Below are 19262 nucleotides of genomic sequence, written 5' to 3'. Positions count from 1 at the left end.
AGGCTGTACAGGGCTGCTACAGTGATGATCATATGTATCATATGAAAGTATTCTTAAAGAATTCAGTGGTACTAACCATGTCATGTCATGTAGCTTCTCAGTAAAGAGGCAGAGTAACACTCCAAAGTTAGGCAAAATTTTGGCGATGGAGAAACAGTATGGCCATCTAACAGGGGTTCCTTGACCTCTGAACTCAAGAAAGCTAAGTGAAAATGGGTTCTGTGGGTACCCATGAGTCTCCTCTTTACAGACATGCACTTTTTATGTTAATATCAAGACAATCTGGTAAGAATTGCTTTACTCTGTCAATATGGACTTCAAAACTGTTTTAAATTGCAAAAAAATGAAATTGAAAACGTGATTAATTGCGATTAACTATAGATATTCTGCAAATAATCAAATTTAAAAAAAAAAATTAAATTATTCTGAAAAAAGGACACAATAAAAATAGTCTGTGACAAAAATCATGTCCCTTCTCCTTTTCCAAAACTGCTTCTATGGCATTTGCTAGAATTAAATGCAACTCACTGAAAACAACAAAGTCTAGGAGTCTCTAACACAGCTGTCAATCATGTCAATCACTGCTCATGAACTGCCGTAAAACTGTTAAAACAGGCAGCCCCGATCAAATATGAATCAAGATTGTGTTAATGCACTCCCTATTCCTCACTTCAAATATCAGAAACATATTTTAGTGTACTGTTTAGCTGTAATACGAGAAAGTTTACTCTGGCCGGCTAAAGCTGTAGTTAAACTACATGTTTAAGCTACAGCTTTAAACATGGACCCCTATGACTTCAGTTCATCATGAATTTTTTCAGTTTTTGGATTCTTCATTCACCAAAGGCATTCGAGACAAGAAAAAAAAGGAAAAAAAGAATGTCACATGGGTGAATAATTGCTACATAAATTTTGGTGGTGGTGGGGGGGGGGGGGGGAAGTATTCCTTTACGAGCAGATAACAACACAAACTGATTCACAGAAAAAAAGCATCCAAGAATGGTGCTGGTTTCAGTTAAAATGTTTTGAACTTAAAACATCTTGGGTGGTCTGTTCACAAATGCACCTCTCTAAATATGGATGTGAATGCAACAAGAGCACATAGAGGACACATTATGATCCAATCAGTCAAACCACATGTAAGGATGGTCATGTGTCCGCACATGGAAAACAGTGTGAAAGCAGCTGCATCTCTGGCCACATAAAAAGATCGCCTCGTAAGCTTTGTGCATTGCACAACAAACAAAAGTTGTATACAGATGACTTTCTTTTGCCAAACAACTTAAATGAGAGTTTGAAGTCTGTTTCCAAGCTGAGATACCAAACTGCCACTGCAGTCCTCTTGTCCAGCTGAGTTTGTTTTTTTTCTCCTTTTAGGTGACAGTCACAGTTTGTTACAGATGGAAATTAAAGTGTATTTGGATACAAGATATTAGACCTACAGAAGGCCTGAAATGCTAACTAAATAATGGCCAACAAGTTGATTTTTAAAGAAAAAACCCCCACACATTCAATCAGATGTTAACAGGGAAGTACATTATTTTAAGTAATAAAACTATATTAACCGAATCTGTTACGTCTTGTTATTAATGATACCAAATAAGATCAGCACTTAAAGCATCACTGGCTGTCAAACAAGCCATCTACAAGTGCAGTTTCATCTCATGCGCTTAAAAAAAAGAAAGCTCCAGCTCCAGCTAGGGGACTTATACTGACTATTAAGCTGACTCACACACTCTTAAAGGAAGAACGTTGTTGGATGTGCACAGACGGCTTCCTTAAAGCGAAAGAATTAACTGCAGGGCACAAAAGAGACTAATCACAAGACAGAGGCCTTCACACCTCAGCTTCCTCAGCCTCTGTGTGTGTGTCTCAGAGAAAGAACTGTCGTGTCTTTCATGTCATGAGAGTCACATGGGACATGGCCAGGGGGACACTGGTGCTGTGACACAGGGAGCAGGGATTGGCTACTGCATGCCAAAAAGCTGCTTTCTCATTGGCTGATGTTTGCCTCCAGGTGGTTTTGTCACACTTGATTAGTGTTTGATGAAATGCCCCGTCCCTTTGATCTGAAGTGAAAGTAGGCATGCATGTACACACACACACACACACACACACACACACACACACACACACACACACGGAAGTACTACAAATACACACATACAAACACAGTTTTCTACATCTTGCTGGAGGACTCATCAGAGAGCTCTATCACTGTGTGTATTTTGTGAATTCACATTTTTAAGTGTGTGGTGACATTTGCTTCTGCAATTAACAGCCAAAAGAATGAGGGCTCCTAAAATGACAGTGTATGCAGGCAGAGTCATGCTTTAAATTGGTGACATGCAAAAAAAATGATTTTGTCTTATTGTTATTCACAGATTTTGCTCTCAATTAAACAAGGAACATGCAAGTTGGATCACAGTTGCTGGGATTTCTCGAAGTATCTTTTTGAATGATCATTTTTCAAAATTTCACCTGTATTCAGGGATTCAGGGTTAAGATTCCAGTCATGTAACACATGTGAAGAATGAAATTAAGTATTCAGGTCTCAGTGATCATTAAATAATAAAATGATAAAAAAATAAACACTGGGTTATCAAATAAGTAAATAAATAACAAACATAGAGAAAGCGAAGAGCACAGTAAATAAACAGCAAAATCCTAAAATCTTAAAAATGGAGAAACATTTATAAGAAATCCCTGAGGAATATGAACTGTAGCGTAAAATATAATTAAAATTAAAATCACAAAAAAATAAGATACGTCTAAAATGCCCAAAATGATCACTTTAAGCATGCTATCTCATTGAATTATTTGAACAGCCCGTGTCTGTTAAAGGATTTGTGGTTTCGGGTCAGGCCGCAGATCTTGTGTCGACAGGTCAGGTCAGGTTGCGTAACTAATTGGTCATATGTGCGGGTGGCAGGGCAGGTGCAGTATTGCACATTGTGGTGCCAGTTCAGAAGTGGGTCATAATAATCAGCCCATACAGGACTCCGTATGCAATTCATGTGCAAAATGCAAACATACCAAGCACATATAAGTGTGCACTCTCTGTCTCTTGAACACTCTCAAACACCCAGGTCCACACAAACATATCAGGCAAAATTTGCACATCTAATCTCCTTCAGCAGTTCAAAAAGCCACGCTCTCCAGACTGAAAGAAAATATGAATTCAAAGTTCCAGACGTTATTCACTCCCTATCAAACCCGAGACCTTGTGATCTTTTGTCTCGCAGTATCTCAGATCTCTAGTATTGACATGCAGGGAGTGAGTACCATACAGCTGTGCTAGGTGACTAGGTCACACACAAAGACCTTTTCTCCACAAACTTTAAGCTCATATAAGTACTGCCATTAAGCACTAATTGAAAATATGACCTGTGTTTTCTATGCTAGAGAGCGTACAGAGGAGTGTGTGTGTGTGTGTATATGTGGTGAGAAAAAGTATCCCCACACTTCCTCAAAGCCCAGCCCTGATTTCTGGTAACTCTTTATAGAAACCCTAATGTTCTGTGCTTTGCCACAACTTGAAGGCGAGGGGGGTGGTGGGGGTGGGGGGGCAGAGAGAGATGGACGGCGGAGGAGAATAAAAAGTTAGATAAGGAGGTGGTGTGAGTGAGAGGCAGGATTCGTGCTCACTGTAGCCCAGAGATGAGGCGTCTTTATCAGGCACAGAGGCAGCTTCACAGGCCCCTCAGTGGAGAACGGAGATTGGGCGGTCTGGGGTTGTGTGCGTTCAGACTCACCCACGAACACACATACACACACTTACAAAGATAAACTTCAACGGCAACCAGACTAAACCCCCCCCCCCCCACACCTTCTACTCAGCCTACCTCCATCACTTTTCCCTCTCTCCTTCTTTCTTTTGGTGCAGCTCAAATATATGGAACTATCTGAATGTCTGATCTTATCGCTTCTGATATTCTGTTTCTCATTATTTCATTCCAACAGCTTCGACTGTCTACTCCCAAAACATCCCCCACATCCCCCCTGTATCCCTCTCTCTCTCCCTCTGTCTCTCCCTTAAACGCATGCGTCTTTGATGGGAATCCATTCATGGATTTAATGGATTTCTCTGGCCTTTTTTCCAGGATCTGGGAGATGTGTTCAGAAAAAAAAGAGGAAAAGCTGGCCTGCCCAGGCTCTGCTTCCGAGAGGATGGTGGACTGCAGAGGACAGCATTTCTGTCTGCATCAAAAGAATGAGAAATTTTCAGCTTACAAAACAGGGCGAACGAGTCAATATGGATCTGAGAGCTGGCTGACTTCAATCCCACGTGAAAAAAAAACAGGGAGCAACGAAGTAGTGAAACTTTTCCCTGCCCACTCCGAAGTCAAACTTGGAGACAGATTAGAAAGTAGAAAAAAGGGGAAAAAAGTAAAACGTTCAACCTTTGGTGAGCTTTTTTTTTTTAAGAAGCATGCACTTTCAGCTGACAAAAAAGGACAGAGAAATCATTAATCTCTTTCATAGAAAGTGAAACTAGCACATTGCTTACAGTGTTATCAGTCTAAGTTCAACATTCAGCTTCACTGCTTTGAATCCACTCCAGATTCCCCGACAACTGCGGGTCATTTTTTACCCCGTGTACAAAAAAAGAGGGAAGAGAGGGAGGAATTAAAGTGAGCCAAAAAGATAAAATAACTTCTAGCTGCAAAACAGCCTTCACATATCCAAAAAGGGAAAAAAAAATGGACTGATAGGACATAGCGTGATTTCTTCAAATGAGGATTACCCTGTAATAAGCAAACTCTTTTTCCTCGGATCTCTCTCCCTTCTGTACCCCTGGTTCTGTGCGCCATATGGAGCCAAAATGGCCGGCTGGGTGCTTTGGAGGTCCCTACATTCCGGGGCTAATGCTGCGCAGCTGCCACGGGATGGTGTCTAATGAAAAACGCTCTCTTTGATGGGACCTGCAGAGGGATTAGGTTCTGATCAACACCACCTTAGGTCAGCTTCCTGCTAGACCAGCACAAGATTATGGGTGATTTCCCGGCCGTGGGTCCAGTTTCTATCGTGGCGAGGGGAGCGAATATGAGACAGAAATAGAGAACGAAAGAGAGAGGGAACCTTAGAAGTTCTAATTGAAGTACTTCCTGGTTCACTAAGATAGCAAAAAGCAAAGCTGGATAATGGCTCTACTGAAATGCTGAGGTTCCTTCTCTATGAGTGACCCTTAAGTCCAATCCCCTAACTGGTGTGTACCTGTCCAAAAGGAATATTGCAAGATGGTAAAAGGGTCGACCAAAAAACTTAATTTGAATGAATATGTAGTTATAATTTTACATGCAGAGTAGATGCCAAACATAACCATACTCAACTTTCTGTCAACTTTCTTTCGGGTTTTATATGGGGTGTTAAGGATGGAATATCTCAATTAGACTAGTGGGCCATACGTGTGTGTGTGTGTGTGTGAAGCTTTGCCAATCTACAACACAGTTGGTTCTCCAGGGTTTGGAAATGTAGGCTATATAAACTGGTATATTAAGTGATACTGAGTTAATCAATCAGTCAACTGGATTGTTTGAACTACTAGATGCATTAATTTGTTTTTTTTGTGAAATGTTAAAAACACACAATATTGCTCTATTTAATCATTTTTTACACATTTATATGTAGTTTTTGCAGTAGTGTGCTGCAGAGCTGCACACAGAGGAAATACAGACCAGCCATGTAAAAATAATGTTCAACAGCAAAAAGTGGTCACTGTAGCAGCTTCAGTTAATTGTAAAGGGTGCGCATTGTTGCGGCGCATATGTCACACTGCATCTGTGTCCCATGTACGGTATTTTAGCTGTAAGGCTCCAGAGGTGCATATGAAAGGTTTAACCCCAGTTTGGATGTGCAAATGTTGAAAGAACACATCATCTGCAAACTGACCTTTTGCTTATCAGTTACTCAACGCATGTTGCCTTGAATTTATGAAGAAAACTTTGATTTTCTTGCATGTCTCTGCAGTGAAGGGAGATTCTAAAAAAGGCAAACATTCTTCAAGAAATTAAGTAAAGGTGGACTGAATTTAAAACAAGCAAAACTACATCAAAACATCTAATATACAACCATTACACAAGTCCTGTAGTATAAATTCATGTCTCGTTTATCCAGTCATATGCTCAGCACATTCCAAAAGCAGGCATTTTCACTAAAACCCTCGGTACAAAACATTAAGAAGATGCATGTGTTTGTTAAGTATTGAGCACATAGACTGGATAAATATGACAATTATATTGCACAAGTTGTGTAAGTGAACAGATGTTTTGGCATAGTATTACTGATGTTAAACACGGTACCAAATGACTACAATACATGAAAAATGTTTGCTTTTCTGGGGATTCTTCGTACACTGTGGAGCCATGCGAGAAAAAAAGTTTTCTTCATGAATTCAATTCAATAAAAATGGTCATTTTACAGGAGAAATGTTCTTTAAGATATACTGATCTGGACAAGTGAACTGACATGAGAGACACAACAAAACACTGAACTCGCCTTGCATGGTTGCTTGCTGCCATCGATGTGGGAGAATGAGGGGCGAGTTGTAAAATGATTTTTTTTTTATAAAAGCTCTGTTCTACTATTTTAAGTCCCACACAGATACACATACAAACAAAAGCTGTTCTCAATGTCAGCAGTGTTGAAATATTATAGCTAAGTAAAGACAACATTGTTCACAGGTCCTCTGACAACCATGTAGGGGAGAAGGAGACATACTTGGAGGCAGACACACAGAGACAGTTAAAGATACATGTACCTACGAAAAAAAGCTTGACTGCTAATACAGTCTGACTACTAGAAGCATCCACAAGCTGAAGGTCAACCATGCCTCTACCAACAGCTTCTCCATTATGCAGGAAATAACACAACATCGCTACTTCTTCAAATATATTCCTCCTTAACTCAGCATTTATTGGATATATCAGACATGAGTGTCCTCTACTTTCATTAATGTAAGTTTCTGCTGGTGACAAAATGAAGGTGTCACTTTTTATGCAACCTTTGCTTAAATATGGATTGATCCACACAGGCTATAAAGAATGATGTAACGTGACTAATGCTGACAGCACCCTACTGCTAACTGACCATATCTTTTCCCTCATATCCTTCACCCACCTTCTCTTGAGCAACATCCTTCTCCTGCTGGTGGCTTCCTTCAAGGTCGCTGCGGATGCGCTCCATGTCAGAGCGGAGCCGTTCCAGGGATGCCTCTTTATCCAGGAACGCCTTTTGTTTCTCCTCCTCCCGGAGTAATGCCAACTCGGCCAACTGTTGCTTGTGCTGTGCACGGGCTCCTTGGAGCTCCTCACGTAGACTCGATAACTGGGCTTCCAAATCTGAGATCGTCTGGAAAGAGATGGGCACAGAGGCGTGCAGTGCATTTAAGTAAATGATGACAGAGTGGAAACAGAAAGGTTTTATGCTTTACTTTATCTCTATAAAGTACAAGCTGACTGCACAATGCAATGGCAATGCATTTTTGGACAGAGGGAACTTTTTTCAAGAACATTTTGTCCATAATAAAAAAAGTAGGAACGACCGTGGCCTTCAGAACTCTGTTTTGAGGGACATTTTTGGCTCCTGTTTCACAGTAGCTACTCCTCCTACTTTGAGTGACATACGTGAAGGTTATTAGTCAAGCACATAGGCCAATGCAGTTTCGACAAATGCCAGTTTTAAAAAACTGCTGTGGAAGCTGTCAAAATAGCAGAAAATGCAGAAAAAAAAACAACAGCTTGTAAAGGAAAAACATGAAAAACACGGACAAATGGGCTGACAAAGAAGCCAAGGCTGTACTGAGATGTATTTATGTTGTGCAAAGGTGATGTTGCGATACTAACCGCTGGCTGGGCTGACTTACATCACTTCAGCTTTCCTATTGATGGTGTGAATGCAAACAAAGAAAAAGTTCTCTGGAAGGCTCCAAAAATGCTTAGTGTAAGTAGTAACTAGTTGTGGAAATGGCAGGTGGTGGAACATCCAGAGTAACTGTGGAAACTGTTGTTCTAGGCTCTCAGGAAGCTGTTAGCAATCTAGTTCCAGTAAAAGCAGCAAAAGTTAGAAAAGCTGTCTGTTTCTACTTTAATGTTCTGTTCCTAGATGCTCTTAGGTTAAGATTTCATATTTCAGTTGATATAATAGATAGAGAATATGAGAGGGAATTGTATCAGAACACAAAAATGTGTTCGACACTTACTGTAGATGTATGATGTGGGCTAATTTGATCATTTTAGCTGAAGTGAAAAGTACTTAAGATCTTTCTTTGTTTATTAAGTACCCTCCCTGATGGATTTATGTTAAAATTAGTTTATTTAATGTGTCAGTAAAGATAACTTATCAGAACATACACCCATATTCCCCTCTGTACTCATGTACAGACAAATGTCTTATCAGTGGGCCCTGCTCTATCGATCTCTGATGAATATCTGAGATAAAAAGAGAAACAGAAAGAGATTCTGTGTCCTCTACAGTGAAAATATTGAAACATATAACTCCCGATTACATCCTTCAACTCCATTACATCAAAATGGTATACTGATAGGTACATTTTTGTAAAGAGATGTTGCAGAAAGATTGGGACTCTGTATCCAAAGTGTGAAGAAGTGCCTCGACAGTTAAACTAAGTGTAGAAAAGTTTCACAAACATGTTGAAATGTTTCTGTTTTCCTCTGTGTGTTTGCGTAGAGGCTGCTGCGATGGCGTGACCCCTCTCTTGACCTCTCTCTTTTTGAACTGCTCAGCCTTGACTTTACCCAGAAGAGCCCTTTAATAGTGCTGCCAGTGAGCGTCAACATAACATAGTAGGAATGCTAATAAGCCCAACCCTGCAGCCTCTGAAACACCAGAAATAAGACTGGGCTGACACATGCAATGAACCTACATCTCAAGAGTTTGAGAAATGCCAAAAGTAAAAAGATGAGCTTACTGTTTTGACAAAACTGCATCACTTAGCGGGTATGATGAAGATTATTTGCAGCCTAAAAACTGAAATAAGTTTCCTCTCATGTACTTTTCACATTATTCTAAACTACAAGGTTCAGTTGGAGGACATACTGTATATGTGTGCGTATGATATGGCCATTCATGTTACAGTTACACTCTCAGAAATAAGGGTTCCAAAAGGGTTCGCTCTGAAGGGCTGAGGTTCTACCCAGAACCACATGCTTCTGAAGAACCTGTTTTAGAAGAAAAGGTTCTTCAAAGCTTCTTTGATTAAAGGTCCAAAAGAGTTCTTCGAGGATTGTTAACTAAAAACATGTCCTGACCCTCAAATATTCTAATGTTTACCAGTTTAAAATGTTTTTTTTTTTTTTTTTTTTCTAAATGTAGATGTATCTGGAATCCCTTAATCTAGTCATTTTACTTGTGTTTTGCTGAAGTTAATATCTTAACCATACGATAGCTATTTGCATACCAGTATTGAACAAAAACTAGGTTACTTTGTTAATCAGCTGAGATAACGCCAACCCTGTCACTAAGCATCCTGGTAGAGTTGATACACATAACACCACTGAAATACTAAAGGTTGTAGTGGTAATGATTTTACAAGATCTCCATTCACACCATTCACACCAAAAAATAACTTGGTTTGGAACCCAAAAAGTTGGTTTCCAAATGAAACCAAAAAGCAGCAAGTTTTCCTTGATCTGAAGTGCAAACCGTGACAACATCAGTGGCCGTGTCATATTCTACAGGATGGAAAAAGAAGATGGAGAAGGCAACAATAGAGACATTAAGTGAGAAATCATTGGAAAAAGAGTGTGCAGTGGTCTCATTAATAGTTAGACCAGGCTTGCTTTTTTTGGATAAAAGGAAATATTTGTAATAATATAACAGACTTTGCAGGTAATCAAATCACAATCAGCATGATCAAAACTGGTGGAAACGCAAGCTGGTTCCCAAGATAACACCAGGGTTCCAAGAGTTCTGAACAGAACCAGTTAAAGAACCGGAGCTAATTTGGTTGAAAAGCGTGAAACCTTTGACAGATGGTTCTAGGTATAACTCTTTGTGTCGGGTTCTAGGTAGAACTTCCTAAGAACATTCCAGGTGGAGTCCTCATAAAAGATGGGAACAAGCTGATACATCCTATATGGTTGTAGTCGGCACCTTTGTTTCTAAGAGTGTATCACAAGTTCACTGTCCTCAGAAAGCCAATTTGTAGCACATATTAACCAAACATATTACAGTTTTCAGTATAATACGATCGTTCCCTACAATGTAAAACAAGCAATGAACAAAAAACACATTGTAGTGAGGTGGAGGTATTTCACACTTCCTCACCTATATTGCACATATTCCCCAGCTATTGCAAATCCTCATTACTCTCCTTGGTTTACTTGGTTTATTTCTTACTTTGGTTCGCACTATGTGCTCTGCCTCATGCCCCCCTCCCTCCCTCCCTCCCTTCAAAAGCCTGGGCATCCCAGGACAACGCCATGTTAAGGCAATCAGACAGAAAGTGTCTGAAGTCTTTTTTAGCGGGCACTGGGGAGAATCAAAGAGACTTCAAAGGAGTGTCACAAAAACAGGCAGATGCTGTGGCTCTGTGTTATCCTCCCTCCAACACTGGCACACACATACATACGCAGACAAACAGTCACACATGGTCTGTCTGTCACACACATACAATGGCATGCAGCACAATCAGGGAGAATTTGAGGTAAAAAAACCTCCAAAAAACAACAAACACATGCAATCTCTATGTCCCACTCCCCTGTCTCTCAACATTACCCGTCTCGCTGCTCTGCTTGTGCCTTCAAGGGCAAGCAGCTATTAGATCTGAGCCCTGGAGAGTCTTTAATGTATAATTCTCTCTTCAACAAATGTGGATGATCTTCCTTCCAAAAAATCTTTTAATAAGTTAAAATATAATCTCCCAGAACAGAGGCATTGGCAATGACACTTCAGAAACTTAAGAGGCCAAAAGAGCATGTCTCCTTTGGAAGTATGTGGGCACAGCCGCTTCCAACGGGGCACATGTTAGCATGCTAATGGGGAGCTTTGCGATGAAGCAGCTCTTGGTGACAATAGGAGAGTGTCAAATGAAATACATTGGGTCAACTCGTGTGAGCTAAGAAGACAGAAGACTGGGAGAACAACAGAGAGCTGTTTAACAAACTTTATATGTTTCAGTTGAGAGGAAATGACACATAGTCAAGTGTATAGATGGCAAGCAATGAGACCTCTTAAGCTACTGTAGGCCTTTATATCTATAATACATTTTTAACCCAAGTGCAACTCTCCTTGCAAACTATATTATGACTAATTGTGTAGGCAGCATCCTTTACGGACTGATCAGCCGGGATGATGCTGGTAATAAAACTGGAGGTTTTTTTAACTTTGGTTACAACCACAAGCGAAGCGAAGCTGCCACTCATCACTATTTTATAATATGCAAGCCTCCTTTGTAGCAAGAATACCAATTATGTTTTGGTGAAGAGTGTCCACATGTTTAATAAACGAAGGTTTTCTGCCTCAGAGTCACCTCTCACAAAACATATAAAACTAAAAAACGAAGACGGAAAAGATGGGTAATAAGTTCAGTATATCTTTAACATTAATTTGAATGGATTAATTATGCTATTGGTATGCTAAATTGGGAAAATGTTTGTAGATTACTGTCATATATTAAAGGGAAATGACATCCCTTTTCAAATTTCATAAATGTTATTCCTATGGTCCGGATAGTCCACAAATATCTCTAAATATTAACAACTCTCCTTATTCCAAATTAGAATTGGTGAAACAAACTGGTTATATCATCAAATATTTAATCTGGAGCTGCTCCATAAACAATGAATTGGAAAAGATGTTCTTGATTATTTTGACTGGATGTGCACACATTCGTTTCTTTTGACGTTTTCTCTTTCAAAGATGTTATTGATGACATTAGGAGCACCCAGGGGAATGTCCTGAGTATATGGGTACATTTCCTGAGAAGAGTACAACAGAACAGACTGATTCATTATGATGTTACACAAACAAAACAACCACTTCTGGGTAGACCACGAGCAATTGATTTGAATTGTGTAGATATAAGAAATCGGCAAACTTGTTGATTTCTGCAGCCGTAACTAGTGTTTAAAGATATAAGACACTGTGGTGCGACCTATCTGATGTTCTGCTGTGCTTATTTCATGCACTGTTACTCTGCTAGTATCTTTGATAAAACAACTCTAGCGGCACAGAAGCTAAGACATGTATTGCTGTGGACGGGGCTGCAGCAAAATGTATTTTATTCACCTAAAAAGTCTTACATACAATAATCAGGGCAGCCAGTAGCTCAGTTGGTTGAGCAGAAACCCCATGAACAGAGGCTACAATCTTGTTACAGCGGCCACAGGTTCGATTCCAGCCTCAGCTTTTTGCTGCATGTCATCCCCTCTCTCTCCTGCCCTTTCATGCTTAAGCTGTCCTGTCCAAATAAAGGCAAAAAGCCCCAAAAATAATCTTTTTTAAAAAAGAGAATATTTTCTCCGTTTTACCTTACACACTAACCAATAGAGATAACAACAGCCAAGCAACTCCTGTGTTTTGTGACGCTTCGAGATAACAGCTTCAGTTTCTGGTCGAAAAAGGGCTGCATGGTGACAAGGTGAAGCGGTGAAGTTATTCTTTATAATTTAAATAACATACTCACACTGATATTTATATTGTTTAAACTGGCCTTTTAAGGTGGCTAAAACTCACTGCGTTTATTATCTTTGAAGCAGCTACAGGCTTTATACCCTATGACATCAAAAGTTTGACACTTTCTGGTTTCTGGCTTTGAGAGAGAGTAGCTCATGTTCACAAATACTGATTAAACTTTCCTTGGCCATAGAAATAAGATATTGGAAGTCTTAAGGTCGTGTTCCTCTTTAAAACTGTAATAACATAAGTAGTAAGTGATATGTTTTCCCATCAAAAAAGCATTACGTGAAGGTGACATAACTATAAACAGGCAGAACCGTTCTCACAGCGGATATTATGACTTGGCAAACACAAGCGCAACTAATAACATTTATAATAGCTGTATTTAATCTCGGCATGTCTGTGCCAGTGCCCTGGTATTGTGCATGTTGGCTCAATGACACGGCTCACAGGCACACCTAAATAGAGCAGACCAATAATTAATCTCATTATGGCTGTGACACCTGTGCTTTCCTGCTATAACACCTCACGACTGCTGTGAGAAAATATAGTTTGCATTAGCATGACAGGTGGAAAACTTCTAGCTTAAATTATGTTGACCTGAGCTATGAACTCAACTTATGTCCACACTTTTTCTACTCAGGGAAGTTTACATTTTAAAGAAAGTCTGACATTTTAGGATAAACTATTTTAATTTTTTGAGTTAGCTGAGTAGATTGACACCACTCCCATGTCTGTGCTGTAACTATGGAGCTCAGTTTGTGTGTGGATTAAACAATATTCAGCATGTTAACCACTGAGCTGTCCAGGTGCTAGTGGTGGCCCTGAAGTGCAAAACACAATGACAAATCACAAAATACAACTGCAAATAAAAAAAAATCAACCACAAATCAGAAAACACAACACAACACATTTTTATTTGTGGTTGTGTTTTCTGATTTCCGATTGTGTTTTGCACTTCAGAACCACAGTAAGTAAGCATATATTTGGGCTTTAAACTGAGCCAGGCTAGCTGTTTCCCCTTGCTACCTGTCTTTATGCTAAGCTAAGCTAATAGCTCCAGCTCCATAGTTTAAGTCCCTATCCAGACATGTTATAAAGGATGTGAAAAATACTCTATGTTTAGTATTTTGTTTAACATGGTTTTCCCACATAAAAAAAAATAAAGCTGTGTGTGGAAGCAAATCTACTCTGCTAATGCAAACTGGCCTCTGTACAACAGAGAGACAAGTCCGTTGTGTGATGAAAGTTTCAGCTTTCTATGCTGGTGTCGTGTAATAGTCTGTTTCTCTGTCAATTTGTGCTGACAAATGTCTAATGCTGTTATTCCACTTTTGTGTTCTTTATAAAAAGTGTAATTGTGGAATGGGGAGACAGAATTGTCTCGTCTTAAAGCCTGCAGTGAAGGTAGGAACAGCACTGAATTGATGTCTATGCAAAAGAGCGAACTGGCAGGATGTGCCCATGGATCAGAAGGGTGTGACGTTTTGATGACGTGTTATGTGTGCGACCCACTGCCAGGAGATTTTAAGAGGCAGCTAGCAGCGGTTGCAGTTAACTCAAAGAAGAAGAACAGCGGCCGTAAATGTTGGAAAATTGGGAAAACAATGAAATTCTGGAGCTCCTTACCCTCTGAGCAGTGGATGAGATCAGCCACCATATAACAGAGATGGTAAATGATTGTTATAGCAATGTTACACCATTGTTATTGTTTATGGAGCATTGCCTCACACATATATTTCATGCAACACTAGGAGCGGATGCTGTTGTGTTATGTGTCACTCCTGTAAGGTGTCCTTTGCTTCTGGGATGCCGGCATACTATCTAAAAGAGCAAAGGCAGCGCAAAAAGAAGGGACTTCATAGCAACTCTATAGCGCAGTTTCTGTGCAAATAGGGCTAATGATTGGCTTTCAAATTAATGACATGCTTAATCTAGCTTCTCCCGGGGTACATTTGAATCTCAGATAGAAGATGTTAATATGAAAACATCTCAATAGTACCAGACTTTGCACAGGTACAAGTCAGTATGGGTAACATAAACATTTTTTTAGTGAAAGGGAGATAAGATTGATAGAGATAAGATTGGATTTAATCTAACTTTGAGCAAAAAAGTAAAATATTATATTCCCAAAATATTGGATTATTTCTTTAACACATTTTTTCTTTTTTTTTTACTTCAACACATTTACCCAACCTTAACCGGTTTGTTTATCTGGCTCTCATGCTGAACCGACTGTAATTCGACAGTTTAACAGAAAGAAATGTTGTCATGAAGGTAAAACTGTGGCTCAAAAAGGGGGATCTGCAGTCATGCTGTACTGTAGATAAGTGAATCTTAACGTACAGTATGTGTATATTTGATGTGAACAATGGATTGACATTGTGGTAGCAATATAACTGACAAACAAGAAGCACTAAAATAACCCGACAATTTCTCCCTCAAAAGATAAATAATGTATTTGTTGTTAGAATCGGATACATACAATACATATGCATTTGCTCTTGACATCTGCCTGAGCTAAGCACAGAAAGCATAGGTAAGAGTGTTTTAATGAATGTTTTACTGTTGTCAGCCAGATTAAAATTCATCTGGCTGAAATCCAAGATGTGATGTATGCACATACTAAACGGCTTCGTGGTTTGAAAGAGAGCATGCTGTAACATGCAACACATCACAGAGCATCAGTAGTCACTGATGACTACGCCCATGATCAATCACCCTGAATGAAAAAAAAAGGGGCTCGAACATAAATACTCAGATGTGAAGTGCTCGAGAAGTTGTGATGAAATCATTCAAAGAATCACAAACATTATGACATGCCAGCTCAGTGGAAATCACTGAGTAACAAGACAAGATCTACTTGACAATACCAGATCTCAGGGACCAATCATTTGGTAAATGACAATTCACACAAAGCACAGCGAGACAATCAATGTGCACACTGGTCTAGCTGTCTGCCTTGTTCTCCTCATCAGACATCCTTTTAGCTTTGACTCGGTCTGTCATCACCCTCTTCATTTGACTCATCTTAATCACGTACTTGGGATTGAAACGCTTTGAAAAATTGACAGCATCATTATTTAGTCCATCACGGCCCAGAAGAAAGACCTCACAAGGCTCTCGCTCTCTCCCATGCCGTTTGAAGTCCAGATGGCGCGTACGTTTCCTTTAGAAAAAGACATAATTAATTGGGAAAATAATACCTATAAAATGAGTTTTGAGAAGGAACTGGTGAGAAAAATATGAATGATGGGTTTTTCGTAGAACAAACAACTCTGTTGTTTGCAAAAAAAACAAGGCTTCAAATTAATTTATAATGCTTGTCCTAGTTTGTGAAGTCAAACTCTTATTTATGTTGAACAATTGAAAAGCTTCACAGACACAAAGTGGAGTATATTAAGAACAATAACAGCAGTGGAATATGTTCAATTATTTTATCATATAATACATCAAATCTTTAAAAAATGTTGTTTTTTTTTAGATAATAATGCTTTATTTTGTAGAGAAAAAGACAAACTTTGACAAATGTGTCAAAGCAAGATGAAAATTGGGGAATTCTGAGTGGAAAATGTCTCCTTTAATATGACTTTAGTTTGAAATAAAGTTTTCCTATACCATGTTAAACATTTTTAACATCCGAAGGGTGGATGCAAACTGAAAGCACTATACATTTCTCATCTGTAGAGGGGAGGGAAATCAGAAAGACCACCACGTCAGGACTTGGGGCGTGTTAGAGGGTGTACTCATGATAATCCCTAAAACAGCCTACACAACTCCTCTGTCCTCTGGGGGGCATTGATCAGCTGACAGAGTAACACAGAACTGGCTGCGGGCAAACACCAGCAAGGCATTTCATCTTCCTGGACTGACGGCCAAAAGAAAGCTTCTTTTCATACTTAAAAAAGAAAAAACGGTTCAACAAAGTTTTTTTTCTTTTAAGAGGACATTCAGGTCCACAAGGCTGGGAATTGTGAGTTAATCCCCTAAATCTGCGGGATGCCAACCGCACACCAGGCCCAGTATCCAGCAGCTTAATTCTGACTCTTCCAGAAAAGATATAACGTGTAATATTTAAAGGCACACACAGCAAAAGATAATTTAAAGTGTAAATGTTGACAAATAGAAACCCATGTGCACAACAGATGGGTCATGTAGCCTTTATAATGTGTAGCCAGAGTTTTTTTTTGGAAAACACTCTGGCGGGACGAGGACAACGTGTCCCTGTGTGAGCCTTTTTTAAAACTCTTCCTTCCAGTCGCTGCTGCGACTCATTGGTTTTCCTTCTCCAACACAAGGCAAGAGTCAGGAATGCTATTTATTAGTGTCCCGCCACATCAAGGGGATGAGTGGGTATTACTCATCCTATGAGTGTGCGACTGACATTTGCTGTTCCCTCAGCCAGCTTCCGAGCTGCAACTGTCCTTGCACTGATTCCAGGAAGGGAAAGTGTGAGAAGGAGAGAGGCAGAGATAATGAGGCCTAGGTTCAGTTGCCACAGCAGGCATTTGGGCTGCTGATTATTGACATGTTACTTGATAATATCTTTGCCTATTTGACCCATGTGGGAAGAGTGTTGTTTGAAAAGTCCTGAGTCTCCGAGAAGCATCATAGAAATCAAATAAGTGAAGAAGCATTTGGTTGACAGGAAGTGCTCTATGTTTTCTGTATGTTTCAACAAAATGCTCTTTTTCAACACGCAGTTCACATCATAGAAATGCTGCCAGTGAAGGCCACATTGTTATCAGTGTGACAGTCCAGAGTTCTCAAGGGATAAACAGCTTTGGTTGAGCAAAATTGTTTAATAATACGTGGCTTTGCTCAGTGTAAAAAAAAAAAAAAAAAAGAAAAAGAAAAAAAAGCTCATCTTTAATACATGTCTGCTGCTGGTGTGTCAGCTTGTTGTCATTTTAACAGCACATCCATGGAACAGAGCTCACACAGGAAGTCAAACCAGCTCACAACCCCGCCACTTTCAGAAACCTCACAATCCTGTCCTTCATCTTCCCAAGGCCTGAGTGAAAAATCTTGATTTCTGCCGCTTTAACATCTGACATTAGGCGGGCGTCTGATCTCTACTCAAAATGCTGCACGAGCAAACAGGAACTGAGAATACGAGATGAGCGCTGGGGAAGTTTGTTTTCTGCCACCTCCTGAGATCCGAAGATTTGTCAAACTGCGTGTCATTTTGACACGAGTAGGACAGCGTGTTATCAGCAGAAATGTCCTGTTGTGACGGCATCACCAGAAAACCAAATAACACACTAGCTGGTGCCATCGGTGCTGTGAAATACATTTCTCAAAAATATCAGACAAGGGAACATTAGGGAGGGAATGAAAGGGGCAAATAAGCAGTTTGCCTGAATTTATACAGTTTCTAGCTTTTAAAAAACATTTCAGACTGCTGTGATGCATGCCAACCAGTATAGCCGTATATTGGTATGGCGGTAAAAGATGGCTTCTGGTGGTCTAAATAATAAATGCCTCAATGGATAAAAGGGGTTGCGAATTACAAAATATTTTGACATTTAAGCTAGCAGCAGGGTGCCATTTGAACCCTAGCGACAGCATCCCTTCTAGTCTCACCGTAAACACCTAAAAAACAAAAAAAATCAACAGACAAAATTATTATAGTTTGACAACTTGGGGAGTCTCCAGAAATCAAATATTCTTGCGTTTTTGCATTTGCAATAAAAATGGGCTTTCACCTTTGATTCGGTGTAGGTAAACACCTTTTTAAAGAAAAAAAAACCCAAATGTTATTGGTGGAAAATGTGACGGCTCTTCTAAATGCCCCTTTGCTGTATTTATCATACTCATTATGACAAAATAAAACCTAAAATAGTTAAGTCGATTCTCTCCGCCAGTCATTTGGCGCGACCACATTAGGTGTGAGCCCTTCTTATCCACAACTACAACATATGCCTGGTCTGATCTCTATCTCCAGCTAACGGCAAGTAAACAAAATTCTCTGCATGCTGACAATGTCCATTTCATCAGGAAGCCTGAAGAGTCAAACACATCCCCAGCTGGAGGCTGGTTTCTCAAACGGCTTCCCACAGAGCTTCAAGCTAGCCCAGGCTGGAGAGAGCCGAAGACAGAGCGTATGAGGGGTATGAGATGAAGACCTGCTGCTGGTTTAGCTAAATGGTGACAGAATAGCCTCTCAGTGTCAGTGATGTCCATTAATACAGACCCAAATGTCATGCACTCATTGTGGCCGTCAAATCTGAAATAAGAGAATAACCAGTGTTTTCCGGAGGGAGATGGCTACCTGCAGTGAGAGGAGAATGCCACGCGGAGATACACTTCGCTGGGAGTACAGGGCGCTTGATGCGGGTCCACAACCGTGCGGCGGGAAATAAAAGAAAAAATTCGACCCAGTGTTTTGGAATAAAAGCTTGGCGCTCAACAGAACAGATTTCTTCTCCTTCATCTGGCTACCTGTGGTTTCTGGATTTCAAGTCCTTACACTTCTATAACGAAACCCTGCTGCGATAGAAAATAATTTAAAAAACAGAACAACGTTAGAAGTTGGAAAAGCGTGATTTTTTTGGTTTCGTTTATACATTTTCTCAAACTTTTTTTTAACGCAACGTTGTTCTTCCTAAATAAATTGTATT

General features: G+C 39.8%; 1 protein-coding gene across 2 annotated transcripts in view; it reads right to left on the bottom strand.

Moving 5' to 3' along the window:
- Positions 1 to 19262, bottom strand: part of cep112 (centrosomal protein 112) — a 132259-nt gene that overhangs the window by 46247 nt on the left and 66750 nt on the right. For both annotated transcript variants that reach the window (XM_042505151.1, XM_042505152.1), the window contains exon 21: positions 7120 to 7350. In XM_042505151.1, the coding sequence (XP_042361085.1) occupies positions 7120 to 7350 (231 nt within the window). The remainder of the gene's footprint in view (positions 1 to 7119; positions 7351 to 19262) is intronic.

The sequence above is a fragment of the Plectropomus leopardus genome, chromosome 17, assembly GCF_008729295.1.
Source record: "Plectropomus leopardus isolate mb chromosome 17, YSFRI_Pleo_2.0, whole genome shotgun sequence".
NCBI classification, from domain to species: Eukaryota; Metazoa; Chordata; class Actinopteri; order Perciformes; family Serranidae; genus Plectropomus; species Plectropomus leopardus.
Note: the sequence above shows the minus strand (reverse complement) of the source record. Positions and strands in the feature narration are given on the sequence as shown.